Genomic DNA, 22,954 nt, shown 5'->3' with positions numbered 1-22,954 from the left:
GCAGGACACTAGGCAAAAAAAAAAAATTATCTACTTAAAGACAAGCACTTAAAAGCTTTGCATGCTTTTTAATTGTTTTAGAGAAAAAGAGTAGATATCACATAATTGGGTCCTTTGGTTAGCCCTGAAAGGAAACCACACAGAGACATTGGATATTTAACCCACTGTCTACATTCCCCAGGCAAGTTTAATGAAGTATACACTTTTAAGTAACTTGATGTTACAAGCAATAGATGACAAGAATAAATTGTAGCCAAGGTCATAAAGTGGTAGTTTGTGGACTAATTTGCCCTACAGATGTTTTATTGGGCTGGCATAGCATTAAATGTATTATCTGATACTTCAAATTGGGATATGGGCTCCACGCCTGTGGCTCAAACAGCTAAGGCGCCGGCCCCATATACCGAGGGTGGTGAGTTCAAACCCGGCCCCGGCCAAACTGCAACCAAAAAAATAGCCGGGCGTTGTGGTGGGTGCCTGTAGTCCCAGCTACTCGGGAGGCTGAGGCAAGAGAATTGCCTAAGCCCAGGAGTTGGAGGTTGCTGTGAGCTGTGTGAGGCCACGGCACTCTACCGAGGGCCATAAAGTGAGACTCTGTCTCTACAAAAAAAAAAAAAAAAAAATGACGGTTGCAATCAAAAAATAGCCGGGCGTTGTGGTGGGCGCCTGTAGTCCCAGCTACTTGGGAGGTGGAGGCAGGAGAATCGCTTAAGCCCAGGAGTTAAGAGGTTGCTGTGAGCTGTGATACCACAGCACTCTACCCAGGGCGAAAGCTTGAGGTCTCAAAAAAATAAAAAAAATTGCGGGCAGTGCCTGTGGCTCAATAGAGTAGGGCGCCAGCCCCATATGCTGGAGGTGGCAGGTTCAAACCCAGCCCTGGCCAAAAACTGCAAAAAATTGGAAGTTTTGCAGGCCAGCAACCTGCACAGTACAAGTTGGATGGGGTTCAAAATCAGTTGCTCTATCAGGTGGGGATGGAGGTACCACCTGGCTCGCTGCCCCTATCTACCTTATCTGCCTGGTCCCCATACACTAGTTTGGGATCCCTGGATGATATTAAGATCACAGATCAGGCTTTTCTAGAACAGATGTGTGTGGGGGGGTTCTTTTATAGACACAAAGAAGCAGTTACTTGTTTTTACCCTGCTAAAGAAATAAAATAGTCCATGTCTTAGTGTTTCCTTTGATCTCTACATGTTCAGGCCTTAATTATATTAGGAATAAATCTCCTAATCTTTTCAATTTAGTTTGATCTGGTCTTTGGAAAGAGGTAAGAACCTTTTTCTATTTAAGTCTCTTCCTGGATAGCTTGGAGGATGAGTGGATAAATAAGTGCCGCTTGTTAATGTTATTTGTTAATACTACTTTATCCAAGAAACTTTAGTACAAGTAAATGTTATCAATTTTAAAGCTCAAAATGTTAAGCCATGGGAAAAATTTCATGATGAAACTCACATGGAAACTCATTTCATTTAAAAAAGTATATGGACATGCTGAAATGGTATTTCTTTTTTTTTTTTTTTTTTGAGACAGTCTCATTCAGTCACCCTGGGGTTGAAAACTGTGGTGTCATAGCTCACAGCTAATGTTTATAATTTTGTGAGGTTTAATGATCAGCACATTTATTTCCACAGTTAATCACTGCAGCAATAAGTGATTTTGGGCTTTGCAGCAGGAAACAACATATGTTATAGTCCTGACTGCAGCCCCTTGCCCTGACATTATCATTAATAATACTTCTTTGGAGGCTCAGGGATTTCATTTGAATGAATTTATTTAAAATATTCTTGTTCCCGAGTTGTTCTATTATGATTGTTTGTGAATATATGGCAAACTGAATGAAATATGAGTTTTACTCTGCTCTTACTTTAACCTTTGGTGAAGTATGAAGCCAAGAGAGGCTGTAACTTGGCTGTGCTATATGGAGGAGACCAAATGCAGTTCACCCTGAGGGGAAAGTTTAAAAACAAACTAGCATAATCACTTGGAAGAGCCCTCCCCTGAGCCTGAGGAGGTAAGCACAAGAAGAGAGCCTTCTTTTAATGATCCGTTTTTTTCTTCCTATGCACTTTCAGGGCGTCTTTTATGTGTGTGTGTGTGTGGGGGGGCGGGGGCGGGGGGGAGACATGATTCTGCTGGCAAGAATAAGAAACTGGAAAGAAGCAAAGATTATTTCTGTGTAAATGTCCCTTGTGTTGGTTCTGTTCCAAGAACATTTATTTATTTATATAAAGACTCCCTGAATCAAAGGTTCATGAAAGCCTAGAATCTGGGTGTTTTAACCTCAGCAACTAAGGTCCATACGCAGGCTTACTGAGGCATAGCACTGATTGAAAGTTTAAATGTTTATTTAAAACAGAAATGCCAAACCATTCCACCCTCAAGCACATGGCTAACAGTAAGCTAGTTCTTTCAGACAATGTCAGAGCACAGGAGTAACTCAGGTTATACTCTAACCCAAAAGCAATACTACTAGAAAACTTAAAACACTTAGTACTGCATGAAGAAAAGCAGGACAAAATCTAAAGAGAACTAGCTACAGAAAACCGTTCAAAGGCATTACTGCTGCCTCACCTTTCACGTTATCCACCTCTGAACTAGTTTCTGTTTGCATAGTTGTTTGGTGGGAAAAAAATTTTATGGCTGTCCCAGGCACAGAGAGTGCAAATTGTATCAAAGGCACAGAACTTGATTCTCAGCTAGATTAATAGCAATTCTAGACTTCCCAAGGGGACGTGCTAGAGAAAATGACCACCGTTTTCACTGCTAGGGAACGACCCCCTCTGAACAAGAGCAGGGCTCTCACCCACCTTCAGCGTTCACTTTCACCCCAGTCTTAGCAGCATGCCCATGTCCCTCAGCTTCACAGTGGAAGCAGCCCTCACACGATGAACACCCAAACTGACCTTGTCTCTCAGGCCTGCTGAGATGGTGAGCATGAGGTTAATAGAGACATGACTGGGCAGCCAGTCCTTAAGAAAATCAAAGTTGTACTTAACAAGATGAACCAAAACCCACTTTTAGGGTTTACAGCAAGCCCACAAGTCCCCAGAATTTGTAACTTTAATCCAAGGTCAGCTCCTTCCCTTATTTCAAGAAAAGGCTTTGGTGATTACATTAGTACTAATGTACTAGGCTTCCCAGAATTGAGAAAACAATGGGAACATCAAACCAAAGAAGGTCCAATTGAACAGAGTTGCCCATCCTCAGCCCTGGGGTTTCCCCAGCATCAGCCTTTACATCACCAGTTTTATGGAAACGGCAAAATTTCCATTGCATAGGACCTGCCACATGATAAAAGATATTAAATGTATTTTGGTTTGGGGAAAATGAAGTAAAATTTAGCCGTTTATAGGGAGGTAGGATTTGAGACTCATCAAAGATTTCATGATTCAAAATACTAAAGAAACATTTCATAAGGCTAGGCGGAAACACAAAGCTCACATTTTTAAGTGAAACTATCAAATACCTGCCTAGAACTTTCTATATGAAGTTTTGCTCTTCTGGGATACTATTTCTCTTTGGGAAAGCTAGCTTGCTCCTGTTCTACCAGGACAAAATGAAGGTAAGATTAGCAGTGAGCTCTCAGGCGAATTTCTTTCCCACAGCAGGTTCTACCTGTTCTGTTAGGCTTCAGGGACCCCCAGGATTTGGTGCTGGCTTTAGGCCACTCAAGTAGGAAAGATACAGATTCACTGGTTACGATACGGCTTCATAAAACACCAAAAGGGGAAAAATACTGACTAGACATATAGAAAGGGAGTGGCTGGGGTTGCTGATGTTAAGCTTAGAACCTTAAGAACCATGAAGGTAGAGAGGCATAAGCCTTCTTCTGGGCAGAAGACTCCAGAGTCCCTCTCAGCCCTCGCTAACATACCAGGCAGAGACAGCTAAAAGAGTCTCCCTCACGATTTTCTCTGAAGTCCATTCCTAATGGCCCCACAGACACAGTTTTCTGAGACACCTCATCCCTTGCAGAGGAATCTTCCAAAGCTAGGAAAGCCCACCCTGCATCAGCCACATCCTGAAACTCCAGCTGTGTGATGCGGAGGGACCTGCCCTTTCTCCTCACTGAAAAATTTCAACCAACCTCAGAGGAAAAGCAATCTAAGACCACTTTTCCTCCTAAAGCATGGAGCTGCATGAAGTAACTGAACTTTCTAGAAATAAGCCCTAGATTGTTTTCACCAGACATACTTTCTCAGATTTAGGGCTCCTGAGAGGGCTCAGACTACTTTACCACTCTCCAGAGGACACTGGACGGGCCACGCCTGGTTCCAGCCCATTCCAGCTTTCCATTTTTCCCTCCCCCACCTAGAGGTGCAATGCTTGGTGTTTAATTACCAGGGCAGCTTCCAATCAATGGTGATGATGATATATGGGATATAAGCTGCTACCAGCACAATTAAGGTGAGAACTGTGTCTCCTCTTCAAAGGTAGGCTCAACAGCTGAGGTCCAGAGCTGCTGCTGTGGCAATCAGTGATGACAATCAGGCCCTGAGGCCCTTCAATTCTTTAAAACAATAAAATCACTTCTAGAGCCTATCTAATAAGGCAACACCACTCTCCAAATGTACAAGGAAAGTGCTTCAGAGCCTCTGCCTTGTGCTCCTTGTCTGCAAGTGAACAAAGCCAGGAAAGCTGCTCTTTGCATTGGTAAGTGTGCTGTGAGGTTCTTTGGGTCCCAGTTTCCTGGGGGCTATATAGGCTCAGGAGACTAGAGGCTAGGTCGACAGGAGTCTGTTCCCAGAAGGCACCAGGAATCTGAATCTATGTCAGGCTTTGGATCCATTTCCATCTCTTCCTTTGCTGTCTGAGTTCCTTTGGAATGCATCCCCACCTGTCCAGATAAAACACAGTTCTACATTAGCAACAGTGCCACCTAGTCACAGCAGGTCAGGACTATATTTTCACTGTCAACATCAGGAATTGCAGCCACTGTCTTGTGAGAAGCTTATAGAACTATTTTAGATAAAGTCCACACCTTTACATTTGCTACAGGTAAGATGACCAACTCCTGGTTTGTCCTGGACTGCTGAGTTTTCTGGCATGTAAATAAAACTGGAACAGTCCAAGGCAAAACAATCTTCCTGCCACAGCTGTTAATCTTATGTCAAGGTTTTAACTTTCTAAAGTACTTTGATAGACATTATTTCCTTTAATCCTCAAAAGAACTATATGGGATGGGTGCTATTACTTTCTTCTTTTAAGTGAGAAACCAGGCCTCAAACACATATAGCTGGTAAATGGCAAAGCCAAAGGCTGAACCTTATTTCCCATTTCTAGTTTGCTCTATATAAAGCAATACTATAGCTCTTTTTTTTTTGAGATAAGAATCTCACTTTGTGGCCCTCGGTAGAGACAGCTCACAGCAACCTTGAACTCCTGGCTTAAGCGATTCTCTGGCCTCAGCCTCCCAAGTAGATGGAACTACAGGTACCCGCCACAACACCCGGCTAGTTTTTCTTTTTTGTTGTTGTCATTGTTGCTTAGCAGGCCTGGGGTGGATTCAAACCCGCCAGCCTCGGTGTATGTGGCCAGTGTTCTACCCACTGAGCTACGGGCACCACCAATACTATAGCTCTTTAAAAATAATGTAAGCAGGCCAGGCACAGTGGCTCATGCCTGTCATCGGTCACTGATGACAAAGCCAGGTGGGAGGCCAAGGCGGGAGGATTCTTTGAGCTTGGGAGTTCAAGATTAGCCTTAGCAAAAGCAAGACCCTGCCTCTGCTAAAAATAGAAAAAATTAGCCAGGCCTGGCACACATCTGTAGTCCCAGCTGCTTAGGAGGCTGAGGCAGGGGGATCGCTTGAGCCTAGGAATTTGAGGTTGATGTGAACTAGGCTGATTCTCTTGCCTGGGCAAGTGAGTGAGACTCTGTCTTCAAGAAAAAAAAAAGAAGTGAGTAGCATGACCTGTGAAATATTTTTACTAATAATGTTTGACCTGAATCTTGATTAGTCAAACTTCTGGATTTCAGGAAAGACCAGGGTGATGGAAGAACAAGTTAGACATGCCCCAAGAAAACAAAACAAATCCAGAATGTGGGACATTCTTTTAAGTAACTGTCCTGATTTCTTCAAGTTAATGTCATAAAAATATTTTTTAAAAGGGTGATGGTGGTAGAGGGGAAAACTGGAATATCAACTGGATACTGGATGAGAATTGAGAATATTAGTGTTAATTTTGTAAGCTGTGATAATAATATTATGGTTGTTCAGGAGAATAAATGTCTTTGTTGTTAGAGACATGTAACAAAGTATCATGATTTTTATAATTTACTTTGAAATGGTTCAGCAAAAGTAATAAAGCATATATTTATAGCAAGCATACACTTGAAACAAAATACAGCAACAAGTTAACAACTTTTGAATCTACATGGTAAATGTATGTTCACTGTGCTGTGATGTTTAATGTTTTTCATAATAAAAATAAAAAATAAACAGTAACAAAAAACAATGGAAATTAGGTGAGGAAAATGATTCAATCCAGGTGAGTGAATGAGACCCAAAGCTTCTGGGATTAATTACATAAGTGACATCATGAAAAAGCAAGGACTTACAAGGGAATAAGTCTATTTCAAAACTTAGTATTTTGGTGATTCTTCAAAATAGACTTACACATTGAATAATTCTCTTAATGCTCTCACCTGCTGTCCTCCTTCTAATTTCTTATTCAGTTTCTGTAGTTGGGTAAAAATCTGGAGATTTTCTTGCTGTAGCTTCTGTTGTTCAGCCAGACACTTTAACACCAGACCCTGCAATCTCTCGACCTCCACCTGCAGAGAGCTGCATGCACAAGCTGGAGTTGTCGGTGGTGCTCCCTTCCCCGCGCACGTTACCGGAGGATTCAGCCGAGGTGGCTAGAGAGATAAGGAGAGACGGTAGGAGGTTCTGTCCAGGCTCTATAACTCCCCGATCCAAACTTCCTCTAGGTACAGTCAGATTTACTTTAAATTAACAAGATAAAACAGACATACATGTGAATATATGCAAGAGAAACAGAAAAATACTGGGATTGCAATAGCCCCTGGCCCCGATGTAATAGGGCATAAAAACCCTCAATGCCTCTTTGGAGGACTTCGTGAAAAATTTTCAAGTCCTTTGATATTTCCTCTTTTAAAATGCTGAAGTGGGAGCTGGGCATGGTGGCACATGTCTGTCGTCCTAACTACTGGGGAAGCTGAAGCAGAAGGATCACTTGAGCCAGAAGTTTGAGGTTGCAGTGAGTTCTGATCGTGCCACTGTATTCCAGCCTGGTCTACAGATAGAGACTGTGTCTCAAAAACAAAATAAACAAAAAGGCCATGTGTGGTAGCTGATGTCTCTAATCCTAGTACTTTGGAAGGCCAAGGCAGGAGAATCACTTAAGGCCAGGAGTTCTAGACCAGCCTAAATAACATAGCAAGACCCCATCTCTACAAAAAAATTAATAAAATACAATAAAACAAAATAAAATGCTGAAGTGGGAAAAAGCATGATTTTGTTTTGGAGCAAGTTCTTTAGAACAGTGAGATGCAGTCATGTGTAGGGCTATATAGGATATCACACTTTAGAAAAGATTAGAGAGATGTCCAGTCAACAGGACCACCAACACAATTCAAGGCAGCTGACTGAGGAATTAAAACATTCACCTTAGATTTTGAAAGTTTTTTTACCTCTTCTGGAGAGCTTTTCTTTTTTTTTTGTAGAGACAGAGTCTCACTGTACTGCCCTTGGGTAGAGTGCCGTGGCGTCACACGGCTCACAGCAACCTCTAACTCTCGGGCTTACGCGATTCTCTTGCCTCAGCCTCCCAAGCAGCTGGGACTACAGGCACCCGCCACAACGCCCGGCTAATTTTTTGTTGCAGTTTGGCCGGGGCTGGGTTTGAACCCGCCACCCTCGGTATATGGGGCCGGCGCCCTACTCACTGAGCCACAGGCACGGCCCTGGAGAGCTTTTCAATTATCCCAATCGGTTTTTTCTCCCTACTTTCTAATAGCAAGGGTCAGCAAATGACAGCCCAGGAGCTAACTCTGGCTTGTTTTCATAAAATTTTATTGGAACACAGGCATACTCACTTACTATGTATTATTTGAGGTTGTTCTTGTGCTACAATGTCAGAATTACATAGTTGTAAAAGAGAATGTACCATCAACAAAGTCTAAATAATTACTATGTAACCATTTATAGAAAACTTTTTTTTTTGCAGTTTTTGGCTGGGGTGAGGTTAAACCTGCCACCTCCAGCATACAGGGGTGGCGCCCTACCCCTTTGAGCCACAGGAGCCGACCAATTTTTTTTTTTTTTGAGACAGAGTCTTATTTTGTCACCCTCAGTAGAGTGCATGATGTTACAGCTCACAGCAACCTCCAACTCTTGGGCTTAAGCGATTCTCTTGCCCCGCCTTCCAAGTAGCTGGGACTATAGGCGTCCACCACAATGCCTGGCTATTTTTGTGTTGCAGTTGTCATTGTTGTTTAGCTGGCCTGGGGCCAGTTTCAAACCTGCCAGCCTTGGTGTATGGGGCTAGCACTGTAACCACCGTGCTACGGGGACCAAGACTATAGAAAACCTTTGATGATGCTGGTTTATTGTTGAGATATTTACAACAATTTCATTTCTGCCCAGGTTACGTGTACATGTGCTGCTTCCACATTAGATTACAAGGCATATACTTCTTCTATTTAGAGCTACCAACTCCTGAAGCAGTGTCATGAAAAACTGAATTTGAATTTTGGAATTTCAATTTTGGAAATTCTGAGGCAGAAAGAAAAGACTATCCTTTGGTATAGAAAGGTGTTAGCCTGTCAGAAATGTGAAAGGGTAAATACCTTTCTGAGGCAACTCAGGTTAGTCTTGGGAAGAGGCCTTTAGTGCTACTGAATAGATACCATGAGGAGTTGGTGCAGGGCAGCTAGAGACCAAAAGCTAAAGGAAGAGACAGTAAGGTCAGGAGAACTGGGCAGAGCTTATGGAAACTATTTATACCTAGTTGTGATTCAAAGGCAAAAAACTCAGTTACCCAGGCTCCCACTGGGGGCTTGTGTTCTGAGGGAGCTTCAGAGGCCACTTTGAGTCCTTGTAGTTCTTCATAAGGCAGGGTATCTTTCTCAGATTCTGAAAATGCTGCACTTAAGGGAGATGGGCTGTCAGGCATGGGGATGAATTCTGCATTTTCCAGCTCCTATACATATGAGAAAGAACCTTATCAGCTCTGGTTTGCAATAATTTGCTTTCTCCCAAATTCTCTTTTCCTGTAGCTTTCACTGTCACGACATTAGCGCCCTCTAGTGAGGAAGAATAGTGGTGGTTAACAATACATTGCACCTATAGGCAAGTAAATTATCATCCCTTCATCAGAGGAGCAACAGTGATGCAAATTCAAACTTAAATTTAAGGACACGGTCTGGAGTGTCTGGTGTGTTTCTCTAACACACTTTTTTTACACAGGCTTTTTAGTGAATCGGGTACCTCTAAAGTGATGGCAGTGAGGCTGGCTGCCAGGCTGCTACAGGCTAAGGCTGAAGGTGCAGAAGCCTGCTGCTTCTGTTCAGACTCTTCAAATGGTTTGTAGTTTTTGTTGAGATATTTACAACAATTTCATTGTTTAGTCTTACTAGACTGGGGGGAGGGGGTGTAAAAATGTAAAATTTCACAAACTGTAAATATTCACTGGAGGAAATGAGAAAATATGGATAGGTACAGGAAGCTAGTAAAAACTACCAGCAATTCCATCACTCACAGATAACAACTGCTAAAACTGTCAATATATATTCTACTGACATAACTTTTGTGCACTAGATATGTTCTGAAAGAATGAGATCCTACTAACAGATATTTCACCTTCTTCTGCACAGCCAAATGTTGTGCCAATTTCCCATGAAAATATACTTCAACATTCAAATTGCAAAAACTATTTTCTGATTGTAAGGTGTTCCAATTGCCCCGATATTCCATTTCTATAAATGACAGTACAAAATCTGTAAGCTTAATCTTTGCACACATGCACTATAAAAACTGCCTTCAAGGTAGATTATATTAATTTATATTCACTTAAGTAATACAGGTATGAGAACAGGTTGGAAAGAAGAAAGGATTAATGATTTGGTGATTTCTTTCTAGGTAGAAATCAGAAAAATGAATTCCTACTGCAAAACAGTTTCATAGGACATGGAAAACTGAGGAATCATACATTAATAGCTCCTTTCTAGTCGTTGCTAAGGGTCTGATATTTCATCTGAGGTACCTCTTTCAAAGGAATTACCTTTCGAAGCCAGCCAGGACAAGAGCTGCTGGCCCCACTACTGTTCCCCATGGCCTCAGTGGGATTGATTAAGCCTTCCATTCCTCGGTCTGCTTCCATTGTTCCTCGGAAGCCTCCAGTAGGATCGGGAGTTTCAGATTCCTGCTGACTGTCCTCTTCACCACCACCTCCACCTCCAGGGGTAGAGCTCTGAAACACTGATAAATACAAAGCATAGAAGTAGAGAGCTTTGCTCTGCAGCAAGATTACCATCTGACAGCCCCACTCACCCCAGAAAGCTTCCTAGAATTGCATGAAGTGGAATGGCAATGGTGCAAGTCAGATACTGGGGACTCAATCTTTCTTATATCATAAAGTGTTTGTGAATCAGATGTTCATAAATATGATTCACTTCCATTTTCCAAACTAGTTTATAGCAGATTATCAATATTCTAGAGTAGTATTCTAGAGTAGTACTGAACCACAACCACAGCTTATCAAATCTATCACCAATGCTTACTCTGCTTCTTAACACACATTTAGATTCTAGTATCCTCCACAGACATTCATCTTATATAAAAAGGTCTTTAACTTTTGAGCCAAACACCAATTAATGCTGCCAGATAGTTACCACTAGCTCCCTGTCTAGAGGAAAACCTGAATGGCAAATCTTTAATATTTTATGTGAGCAGCCGGGCATGGTGGCTCTAGCTGTAATCCTAGCACTCTGGGAGGCCGAGGTGGGTGAACTGGCTGAGCTTGTGAGTTCGAGATCAACCTGAACAAAAGTGAACTATTTTCTCTACTAAAAATAGAAAATAGAAAAATTGAAGCAAAAGGATCTCTTGAGCCCAAGAGTTGGAGGTTGCTGTGAGCTATGATGCTATAGCACTTTACCCAGGCTACTGCTTGGGACTCTGTCTCAAAAAACAAATAACAGGCTCGGCGCCTGTGGCTCAAGCGGCTAAGGTGCCAGCCACATACACCTGAGCTGGCGGGTTCGAATCCAGCCCGGGCCCACCAAACAACAATGATGACTGCAACCAAAAAATAGCCAGGCATTGTGGCAGGTGCCTGTAGTCCCAGTACTTGGGAAGCAGAGGCAGGAGAATTGCTTGAGCCCAGGAGTTGGAGGTTGCTGTGGGCTGTGATGCCACAGCCCTCTACCCAGGGCAACAGCTTGAGGCTCTGTCTCATAAAAAAAAAACACCCAAATAACAACACTTCCCCCCCACATTTTATGTGAGCATTAAATTCTTTGATGACCATTTGCATGAATTTTAAAAATATGATGGCTGGGGTGGTGCCTGTGGCTCAAAGGAGTAGGGTGCCAGTCCCATATTCTGGAGTTGGCAGGTTCAAACCCAGCCCCAGTCAAAAACTGCAAAAAAAGAAAAAAGATGGCTGGTTCTTTCATATCATGCAGCATACCAAATTGCTTTAATGAAGACTACCCGATATGTAGTCAGGAGCAAAACTGAATTTTAATATGGACCAAAGAAAAATATAATTAAGAAAATAAATCTGCCAAAATTAAAAAAAAAAAATTGCATGGTATATTCCAAGGTTAACTATAAAGAAGAGCTTATCATCGTTTGCTGTGCTGGCCTGAAGACTGACTGGGCCACACTGTTATCCTACTGAAGCAGCAGAACTACTGTTAACAAAATAAACTTTACAACTTGTTTTTGTTTTAAATGGCTTTAAAAATTATGATATATTCAAGATACACATAAGACTATTTTTAACCTCTGTGTAAGTTTTGATGCCTAACAATAAAACAAACATGAATCTGCCGCTAGAATTGGAATTATACTATCAAATATGATAGCAACTAGCCATATGAAGCCATTTAAATGTAAAAAAAAAAAATTAATCAGTTCCTAAGTCACACAAGCCACTTTTCAAGCACTCCATAGCTATATAAGGCTAGTGGCTACTGTACTCAACAGCACAGACATAGAACATTTCCATTATCACAGAAGGACAGTAATGAACTAGAACATCACCTACTGCCTTATGAATGCCTTCCTTCTCTGGCCTCCTACCCAGACAAAACCATTCTGATTAACTCTGTATTTATATTTCTTCCTAAAAAACCTCATCATTTACTATTTTATTTGTTTTTAAACTTTATAAAAAGACGTGCAGGGGTAGCACCCGTAGCTCAGTGGTTAGGGCGCCGGCCACACGCACCAAGGCTGGTGGGTTCGAACCCGGCCTGGGGTTCGAACAATAATGACAAAAGCAACGTTAAAAAAAATAGCCAGGCATTGTAGCAGGTGCCTATAGTCCCAGTTACTTGGGAGGCTGAGGCAAGAGAATCCCTTAAGCCAAGAGTTGGAGGTTGCTGTGAGCTGTGATGCCACAGCATTCTACCCAGGGTGACAGCTTGTCACAAAAAAAAAAAAAAAAAAAAAAAGATATGCAGTCTGCTGCAACTTGCTTTTTACATTTCACATCACGGAAATATTTGGGAGATGCTGTTCATTTTCACTCCTGTTTAATAGTCCAATGGATGGTTATAACACATTCCATCAATAAATATTTATTGAGCATTTGCCAGGCACTGTTCTAGGCAATGTGGATAAAATTAATGAATAAAAATGACAAAAATCCCTGTCCTTACTCTACTCTACATTTTCTAGGCCAATGGATGTTTGCTTTTAATTTCATGCTTTTCCTTTAAATACTTTTCCAGCAAAACAAAGTTGTAATAGAATAGCTGCACTCAGCAAAAAGATACTTAGTTATACGTGATTTGCACAAAGGTACTAAGCAATGGATTTCTTAAGGAAAGCTATAAAAGGTATAAGCATGTATATATATAAATTGAAGTTCAATAAGTCTATATCATATTTTCAACTATTTCACTTTGGGGAATTAGTATACTTATTTTTTAGAAATAGTTTCTCACTCTACCAAAAAAAAAAAAAAAAAAATGGTTTCTCACTAATGTTACCCAGGTTGGTATGTAGTAGTTACTCACAGGCACGATCACAGTGCACTATAGCTTTGAATTCCTGAATTTATTTATTTATTTATTTTGCTGTTTTGGCCAGGACTGGGTTTGAACCTGCCACCCCCGATATATGGGGCCGGCTCCCTACTCCTTGAGCCACAGGCACCGCCTGAACTCCTGACTTTAAACAGCCTCCTGAGTAGATGAGACTGTAGGTGCACATGACCATGCCCAGCTTTAATCTGCTTTTACTTTAGGTATTTATGTGTTTTGATTCCACAAAACATTAGAATCCAAGTTCTGAGACATCAAAGACTATAGAAACTCTAACAGGTAGAAAACCAAAAAGGAACACAGATTCACTCTCCTGGCATGGTCCCAGATAACAGAGAACCATGAACAAAGCAGTCAAAGGAAAACCCTCAGAGAATTCTGGAATGATTTTCCTAATCACATTGAAAGTTTACCAACTTTATTTCTTTTTTTTTGTGGTTTTTGGCCGGGGCTAGGTTTGAACCCGCCACCTCCGGCATATGGGACCGGCGCCCTACTCCTTGAGCCACAGGTGCCGCCACCAACTTTATTTCTGAGGGCCTATTTTACAGGACTGTTTCTATAGGCAGAAGTACCCCTGGGAATATCATGGAAGTAAAGGGCAGACAGGACTCATAGTCCCAAGGACAGTAAGGAAATAAATAATACGTAAGTCACATGTTGGTGTTGGGCAAGCTACTTAATCACTTCCATACATGTTGGAGGCAAAGAAGATACACTCTCCCTCTGACCACAATGTAAAGTCATAACTTTTGTGAAAGCCACCAAAGTATGATCCTCCCTCTTAATCACTGTATACCTCATTTTTCAAAGAAATTTCCTATTTTCCTTTGAGTTTTGTAGACTACGTGGGATCTAATCCAAAGATCTACACTTCAAAAAACTACTGGTACCCGACACATTGTTACTCACCAGTTCCAATGGATAAGCCACTGCTATTAGAACGGATTGTCTTAGAATTCAATACTTTCTCTGAAAAAAAATTTTTGATAGGTGAGTACTGTATTCAGATATAGGCAAGAAAAGTGAGAGAAGACTGGGATAGGGAGATATTTGCTACCACTGACTCCAGATAACTTTATCATTACTGTTTTAGATATTAATACCATAAGCCAAGCACCATTTGCTATTCTAACTGTATTCATTGTCTAAAGTGGCAATTCTTTACTTTGGCTGTTCATTGGAATCACCTGGGAAGCTTTAGAGAAATAACAATACTTAGGTCCCACTCCAGAGCAGTAGGGTCTGACAATGGACATTTTAAAAGCTCCCCAGGGGATTCTAATGTACAGCCAAGGTTTCAAACCACAAATCTAAAAGAATAGACGTATAAACCCTTATTCATGCATTTAAAATTTAGTTCTTAGCAGGGCAGGTGGCTCACGCCTATAATCCCAGCACTCTGGGAGGCCAAGGAGGGTGGATTGCCTGACCTCGTAAGTTCGAGACCAGCTCTGAGCTAGAGAGAGACCCTGTCTCTAAAAATAGTCGGGCGTTGTGGCGGGCTGTAGTCCCAGCTACTTGGGAAGCTGAGGCAAGAGAAACACTTAGGCCTGAGAGTTTGAGGTTGTCGTGAGATATGACGCCATGGCACTCTACCGGGGGTGACAAAGTGAGATTCTGTCTCAAAAATATATATATATATTAGTTTTTAATAAAGTAATCTTTATGCAGAAAGCATTCATGATTTAAAGTTTCTTTTAAAAGAAGTACTGAATGTTTCTCATGAAAGCATGAACACAGACTAGAAAATGGAAAATGGGAAGTGGAAAATGACTAGAGACTGTCAACTTAATTAAATTAATTAATGGAGACTTGGTGCACATAGCACAGAGGTTGTGGTGCCAGCCACATACACCAAGGCTGGCGGGTTCAAACTTGGCCTGGGCCAGCTGAACAACAATGACAACTGCAACAAAAAATAGCCAGGCATCGTGGGGGGGTGCCTGTAGTCCCAGCTACTTGAGAAGCTGAAGAAAGAGAATCACTTAAGCCCAAGAGTTTGAGGTTGCTGTGAGCTGTGACACCACGGCACTCTACCCAGTGTGACGTGGTGAGACTGTCTCAAAAAAAAAAAAAAAAAAATTAATTAGTGGAAGATGACGGAAGTAACAGAAGGGAGGCACAGCCCAAATTTATATTAAAGAAAATCCAAGAATAGTAGATGACAAAGCTCCAAGAAATGATACTGTTCTGTTCCTAGCACTAGCTATAGCATCCTTGACCATTATAAGACTTCAAGAAATAGGCTTGACTTTTTAGGACACATTCTGTGTCCAAACATGTGATCAACAGTACCTTGGCTGTGTGTCTACACTCTGTCAAAGCCATCCCAACCCTACACATACAAAACTTACCAACAATGAGAATGGTATGCCAGCCACGGCAAGATAGGTCTGGGACGTGATGTAGAGATCCAAAAATAGGCCGAGGCCATGAGGTACAGATATCAGAACCATGTGGTCTCTCTGTGGGAGTCATTGCCAGGCGGCCATTGCCACCGTTGCCCCAGGCAAAAATGTGATTATCTAGGAAAAAGTTAAAACAGCAGGTTATTTAACAGAACAGCAGCTTCCTACTCCTTGGATGCACCACCTTTTGCACTATGTATGTATGACGTATATGTAGTCAACAAGGGAAAGCTGCATATTTCCCAACATAAAGTTTAAACTCCTCCTGAGCACGGCTACATAAAATGTCCACTGAGCCTACACATTGCCCTTCATTTATTTGTTCATTCATTCATTCACTCATTCAACAACATTTTATTGGTCATTCAAGCTTTTATTGGGAATCTACTTCATGACAGGAACTGTATGAGGTGATAGAGCAGTGAACAAAACCAAGGTCCTGCCCTTTTGGAACGGATATTCTAGTAGGGGGAGACTGATAACACATAAATAAACATCTAAGATTTCAGGTTGTGGTAAGTGCTATAAAGGAAAATAAGTGGTGAAAAAAACATCAGTGGAAATAAAGAACAGTAGTGGGGTGGGGTATCATTATTTTAGATCGGACAGTCTGAGAAGTCCTTTCTCACGCTTAAGCAGAGGTCTGATTGAAGTGAGAGGGGTTTCTAGGCAGTAGGAACTGCAAGCACAAGGTCCTGCACGGTAACGTCAGTAGCACAAACAAGGAACAAGGAGGTCCTGCAGCTGGAACCAAGTAAAGGAGGAGAAAGTAGGAGTGGAATAGGCCAGAGGTGGCTGCCAGTGTGAGGACTTCCATTCTTACTAATAGAAGATATCATTAGAAGTTTTGAGCATTTGGCATTTAGAAGGATCCCTTAGGTAATGAGAAGAACTGACTGCAGAAGAGCAAGTGCAGCAGCAGGGAGACTAGCCATAGTAGTGCTGATGGTGAGAAGTCGCTGGACATATTGTTGGACATATTCTGATGATAATTAATATGACTTGCTGATGGATGGGATGTGGCCTGTAGGATGGAAGTGCCATGATTTTGAATATATGTAAAGTTTGTCTGAGATGCCTGTATCTTTTTATCCAAATCAGGCCTTAATTTTTTGGTTTTTGACACAGGGTCTTGCTCTGATGCTCTGGCTAGAGTGCAGTGGCATCATCATAGCTCACAGCAACCTCAAACTCCTAAGTTCCAGTGATCCTCCTGCTTTAGCCTCCCAGGTAGTGAGAATGGCAGGTGTACTAAACCACAGTGGCTAATTTTTGTATTTTGTAGAGATAGGGTCTTGCTATGTTGCTCAGGTTGGTCTCAAACTCTTGGCCTCAAATGACCCTCCTGCCTTAGCCTCTCAAAGTGCTAGGATTACAGGCATAAACCGCCATGCCCAGCCCTCTTTTTTTTTTTTTTTTTTAATGAAAAAGGGATGCCTTTAATGATTAAGCCAGGACAATAGGTATGAATGAGGACTGATCCAAGATGACTGGGCTGCACAGCCATCCTATCTTTAGACATTCAAGTGAAGGGGCTACTGAATAAATGAATCTGGAGGTCTGGGTGGTAATATAAAGCTGTCAGTGTATGGGGGAACTCAAGAGAATGAGCGCGAGAGGACTGAGCCCCAGGGCACTTCAGGGCTTAGAGGAGTTGGATACTATTATAGCACGGGAGAAATCTGCCGGTACTAGTCCCCTAACCGACTAGACTGTGAGCATCTTGAGGACAGGAACTTTCTGAGATGCATTCTTTTATTTTCAGAGTCTAAAAGAAGACCTGGATATGAATGAGTCTATCAAATACAATTCAGAGAACAGAAACGTTTATCAAGAGGTAATACGCTCAGCCACAGAATCTAGTTCAATACTCCTCATTGTGAAGTTTAACTCAGGAAGTACACAGATCTATTCAAGAAACGTGACCTCTCTGAGGGCCTGTTAGCAAGTGCCACTGAATTTCCTGCACTAAATTTATCCTCAGTGATATTCTGACTCTGTCCTTCCAGGCACTGTTTCCATTTATCTAAGTCTAACTTTAACAGTTTGCTCCTTAAAATCCTATCTTTTCAGACAAGCAGGAAGACTTAATGTGTTGCTCTGACTGCTCACTTAATTGACACTGTCCTTGCCTAAGGCTCCTCAGTGTACACACAGGCACAGACCAAAAGAAAACAAGGACATCTCAGAGTATAAGCAACAACGAAATAGTTGGTAAGTCAAAAATTAAGATGAGGTGCTGGGCTCACTCCTATAATCCCAGCACTCTGGGAGGCTGAGGTGAGAGGATCCCTTGAGCTTAAGATCAAGACCAGCCTGAGCAAGAGTAAGACCCCATTTCCACTAAAAATAGAAAAATTAGGTTCAGTGCCTATAGCTCAGTGGCTAGGGCACCAGCCACATACACTGAAGCTGGCAGGTTTGAATCCAGCCTGGGCCTGCCAAAAAACAATGACAACTACAACAACAAAAAAATAGGTGGCATTGTGGCAAGTGCCTGTAGTCCCAGCTACTTGGGAGGCTGAGGCAAGAGAATTGCTTAAGCCCAGGAGTTGGAGGTTGCTGTGAGCTGGGACACCAGGGCACTCTACCGAGGGAGACAAAATGAGACTCTGTCTCACAAAAATAAATAAATAAATAAATTAGCCAGGAGTGGTGGCGGGCACCTGTAGTCCCAGCTACTTGGGAGACTGAGGCAGGAGGATCACTTGAACCCAGGAGTTTGAGGTTGAGGTTGCTGCGAGCTAGGCTGATGCCATGGAAATCTTAGCCTCTTAGCCTGGGCAACAGTGAGACTTTGTCTTAAAAAAAAAAAAAAAAAAAGAAAACAAAAGGAGATGAAATGTGATTTGCTGTTCATCAGTCATGAGAAAAAAAGGGCTACACAAATCAAAATGTTCAGAAGACAACACAGAAAGCAGAGAGAAGAGAAAGAAAAAAGAAAGAGGGAAGGGAATGAAAGACAGTGAGAGGAGCAAGAGGTAAGTGCACAGAAGAAATAGTCACAAGAGAAAAGAGAGAAGAAAAATCAGTTTAAACCAACTCAGAAATAAGATAAACACATAGCACAGAGGAAAACAGTCTTCAAGGTATAGGAGTTCATAAGGACACCACTACAGTACAGCTGACCCCAACCAGGAGCAAGATTAAATTACACTGTTCTTTCTAGTCATCAGGTCAATGTTTACTGAAACCAACAAGGTACTGGGCAAGGTATATATTGAAGTACTTGATAATTCTTGAAACATTTTACCAAAAAACATAAAGCTGAAGTGAAAAAAGGAGAACTTGAAATAGTAACTTGTCATTAACTAGAAATCTTTTTAAAAGCTCAATATTTGTAACAAATGGCCACTAATTTAATACAAATAAAAAAGTAAAAGCATGATTCAGCTATCCAAATAACCAGTCTACCTTGCCAAGCCAAAAATTAAAGCATAGTCACCTTGAAATGGTACAGACTCACCATCAGTGGCAGCAATGGTAAACTCATCACCACAGGAAACCCTGATCACTTGCTTCCCACCTAGGGGTCCCCCCAACAGATTGATGCCCAGACGCTTCTTGTAATTCCCAACGCCCAACTGCCCACACTTGTTGCAGCCGAAGGTCAGCAGCCGGCCTCGCTCTGAGAGAAAAGGAAAGATAAATAACAAGGCACAACTGGGTCATGAACAGTGAGAAGATGCAGCCCATGCAGAGTTCCATAGGCTAGCTTCTGCTGGTTAGAACACCCAAATACAGAGCTAGCCATAAGATCCTGCATCTACAGCAGTGAAGGTATCTAGACACACACTCAATGAGACCAGTTAGTGACTATATTGTATTTTTTCTCCAGTATTGCAGTATTTTTAATGTGGAAAATGGACATTAGCTTAGAATACTTATGGGAGGTGAGTAATTAGAGACAACAGATGTCTGCAATTGTAGGTGTGGTGTTCTCGTTGAGGGATATATTTATCATGCATTTATAATGTTTATCAACAAAAATGTGCACTTGAATGACTAACTTGATAATGAAAGAGATATTCCTGGATACTAGGTGGAAATCAGAAAGATGTATATACTGTTAAGAAAAGCTAACACTTGATAGAATAAAAGAGCCTGAGCTATTAAGGCATGTAATAACAGTCATAAATCAACTCACCATCAATTGCAGCTGTGTGAGTCTTGCCTGGGGCAATGGTACGGATCTTATAAAAGGACAACTGTTTGGCCAAGGTAAAGGAGGTTGTGTAGGGAACTTCATGGTAAGCCTGAAACAAGGTAAAAAACAAAGATTAATTAGTTTAAAAAAAAAATGCAGTAATAATCAGGCTAAGAATGGGCCATGCTGACCAAAAGGCAAGTCATATTACTAAGAACAAAGTGCCAAGTACTTTCCATCTCCTGCAGAATACAAGAAGGAATAAGCTCAATAAGTAACCAGAGAATTCAACATATAAGGTGGAATTTTTTTTTTTTTTTTACTTTTGTTGAGACAGAGTATCTTTACGTCGCCCTTGGTAGAGTGCTGTGGCGTCACACCTCACAGCAACCTCCAACTCTTGAGCTTAGGTGATTCTCTTGTCTCAGCCTCCCAAGTAGCTGGGACTACAGGCACCCACCACAATACCTGGCTATTTTTCTGTTGCAGTTGTCATTGTTGCTTAGCTGGCCTGGGATGGGTTTGAACCTGCCAGCCTCAGTGTATGTGGCTGGTGCCGTAACTACTGTGCTATGGGTGCCGAGCCTGAGGTGGAATTCTTTGACAACAAAAATTTTAGATTCTAATTCTAGGGCAGCACCTGTGGCTCAGTAGGTAGGGCGCCACCCCCATATACCAAGGGTGGCAGGTTCGAACCCAGCCCCAGCCAAACTGCAATAAAAAAAAAAAAAGGCCGGGTGTGGTGGCTCACGCCTGTTGTAGTCCCAGCGCTGTGGGAGGCTGAGGCAGGTGGATTGCCTGACCTCGGAGGTTTGAGACCAGTAAGAGCAGGAGTGAGCCAGAGTGAAGCCCTGTCTCTTCCAACACCAAAAAAAAAAAAAAAAAAAAAGCCGGGCGTTGTGGCGGGCATCTGTAATCCCAGCTACTTGGGAGGCAAAGGGAAAGAGAATCACCAAAGGAAGAAAAGAAAAAAAAAAACTAGCTGGCTGGCTTGGCACCCATAGCACAATGGTTATGGCACCAGCCACATGCCCTGGGGATGGAGGGTTCGAACCTCGCCCAGGCCAGCTAAATAACTGCAACAAAAAAATAGCTGGGCGCTGTGGCAGGTGCCTGTAATCCCAGCTATTTGGGAAGCAGAGGCAAGAGAACTGCCTAAGCCCAGGAGTTGGAGGTTGCTGTGAGCTGTGTTGCCACAGCACTCTACCGAGGGTGATAAAGTAAGACTCTGTCTCTAAAAAAAAAAAAAATTTTAGATTCTGGATAAGGCACAGTGGCTCACGTCTGTAATCCTAGCAATCTGGGAGGCCAAGGAGGGAGAATTCTTGAGATCAGCAGTTTGAGACCAGCCTGAGCAAGAGCAAGACTTTGTCTTCACTAAAAATAGAAAAATCAGCCAAGCATGGTGGTGAATACCTGCTGTCCCAGCTACTTGGGAGGCCTAAGCCCAGAGTAAGACTCTTTCTCAAACAAGTTTTAGATTCTGAATTAGGTTATCCAAAACATGAACTCTCTATCTCAGAAGGTATTTATATTAGGATTAGAATCATTGACATCTGTCTTGGTTGTAACTTGGTATACTTACAAAGACAGAGAAAAGAATTAAAATCCCGAGGACTCTCCAGCCCATACAGCGATTAGTTTCCTGTGATCTAATTTCATCTGTAAGGTAAAATTTCTCAACTTTTTGTTAAAACCCATATTCCCTGTAAATTAGTATTAAAAAAAGAATTCTCTCTTGTGAGTTTAAAATTTTACAACAAGTTTAATGTTATAACAAAAACACAAATCAAGTAATGGTAATTCTGAATATGCCTTTTCAAACTATGAAGACACTATCTTCAGCCTTACTTTGAATCTGTACCCTAATTGAGAATACTATTTCCAAGACTGCTTAAAAATTAATTTTTACCAGATGGCGCCTGTGGCTCAGTCGGTAGGGCGCCGGCCCCGTATACCAAGGGTGGCGGGTTCAAACCCGGCTCTGGCCAAACTGCAACCAAAAAATAGCCGGGCGTTGTGGCAGGCGCCTGTAGTCCCAGCAACTGGGGAGGCTCAGGCAAGAGAATCGCTTAAGCCCAGGAGTTGGAGGTTGCTGTGAACTGTGTGAGGCCACGGCACTCTACCGAGGACCATAAAGTGAGACTCTGTCTCTACAAAAAAAAAAAAAAAAAAAAATTAATTTCTACCTTTTTCAGTAAGAAAACTTGTCTCGGGCAGGGCCTGTGGCTCAGTGGGTAGGGCACCAGCCCCATATACTGAGGGTGGCGGGTTTGAATCCAGCCCCGGCCAAACTGCAACAAAAAAATAGCCAGGCGTTGTGGTGGGCACCTGTAGTCCCAGTTACTCGGAAGGCTGAGGCAAGAGAATTGCCTAAGCCCAGGAGTTGGAGGTTGCTGTGAGCTGTGATACCACAGCACTCTACCAAGGGTGATAAAGTGAGACTCTGTCTCTGAAAAAACAAACAAGCAAAAACAAAAAACTTGTCTCTTATCCTGATTCTTTAGAAAATGACAAAAACTCATACTAACACAAAGAGGAAACTCAGTATCAGTGGTGAATACCATGACATCCTTGAAAGGGAAAACTTTAATAAGTGTGTGTGTGTGTGTGTGTGTGTGTGTGTGTGTGTGTGTGTGTGTGTATAAGATCAGTGATTTGGGAACAACAAATCTAAAAGGCTCCACAGGGAGGTGACACATTGAAATATGTTTCTTTTTCATAATGTTATTTTGTTTCTATTTAAATAATAAGGTACAATCTGAATTCCATCATTTTATTCTTTATAATCAATTTATTGAGGTACTACATACAACATACTATAGAATACTACATGTCTTGATACATTTTTCTATATGCACATACTTGTACAACTATTACCCTGATCAAAATATAGACCATTCCCATTACCCTAGGATCGCTCCCATCTCTTCTGCTAATACCCATACCCCTCCTCCCAAAATAGTACCCAATATTTTGACTTCTGCCATCATAAGTTAATTTTGCCTGTTCTTGAACTTTACATAGTTGCAATTGTATAGCACGGCGTCTTTTATGGCTGGCTTCTTTTGCTTAACACAGTGTTTGTGAGAATACAGTGTCTGGGAGATTATCATCTTTTTTTTTTTTTGCAGTTTTTGGCCGGGGCTGG

General features: G+C 41.9%; 1 protein-coding gene across 3 annotated transcripts in view; it reads right to left on the bottom strand.

Annotated features, from left to right (window-relative positions):
- Positions 1–2,325: 2,325 nt before the first annotated feature.
- Positions 2,326–22,954, bottom strand: part of NEK9 (NIMA related kinase 9) — a 48,626-nt gene continuing 27,997 nt past the window's right edge. For all 3 annotated transcript variants that reach the window (XM_053602412.1, XM_053602410.1, XM_053602411.1), the window contains exons 15-22: positions 19,804–19,912; positions 19,123–19,284; positions 15,603–15,773; positions 14,158–14,217; positions 10,251–10,447; positions 9,009–9,170; positions 6,652–6,864; positions 2,326–4,840 (exon numbers count right to left, since the gene is read on the bottom strand). In XM_053602412.1, the coding sequence (XP_053458387.1) occupies positions 4,718–4,840; positions 6,652–6,864; positions 9,009–9,170; positions 10,251–10,447; positions 14,158–14,217; positions 15,603–15,773; positions 19,123–19,284; positions 19,804–19,912 (1,197 nt within the window). In that variant the 3' untranslated portion in view covers positions 2,326–4,717. The remainder of the gene's footprint in view (positions 4,841–6,651; positions 6,865–9,008; positions 9,171–10,250; positions 10,448–14,157; positions 14,218–15,602; positions 15,774–19,122; positions 19,285–19,803; positions 19,913–22,954) is intronic.

Source organism: Nycticebus coucang, chromosome 9, assembly GCF_027406575.1.
Source record: "Nycticebus coucang isolate mNycCou1 chromosome 9, mNycCou1.pri, whole genome shotgun sequence".
NCBI classification, from domain to species: Eukaryota; Metazoa; Chordata; class Mammalia; order Primates; family Lorisidae; genus Nycticebus; species Nycticebus coucang.
Note: the sequence above shows the minus strand (reverse complement) of the source record. Positions and strands in the feature narration are given on the sequence as shown.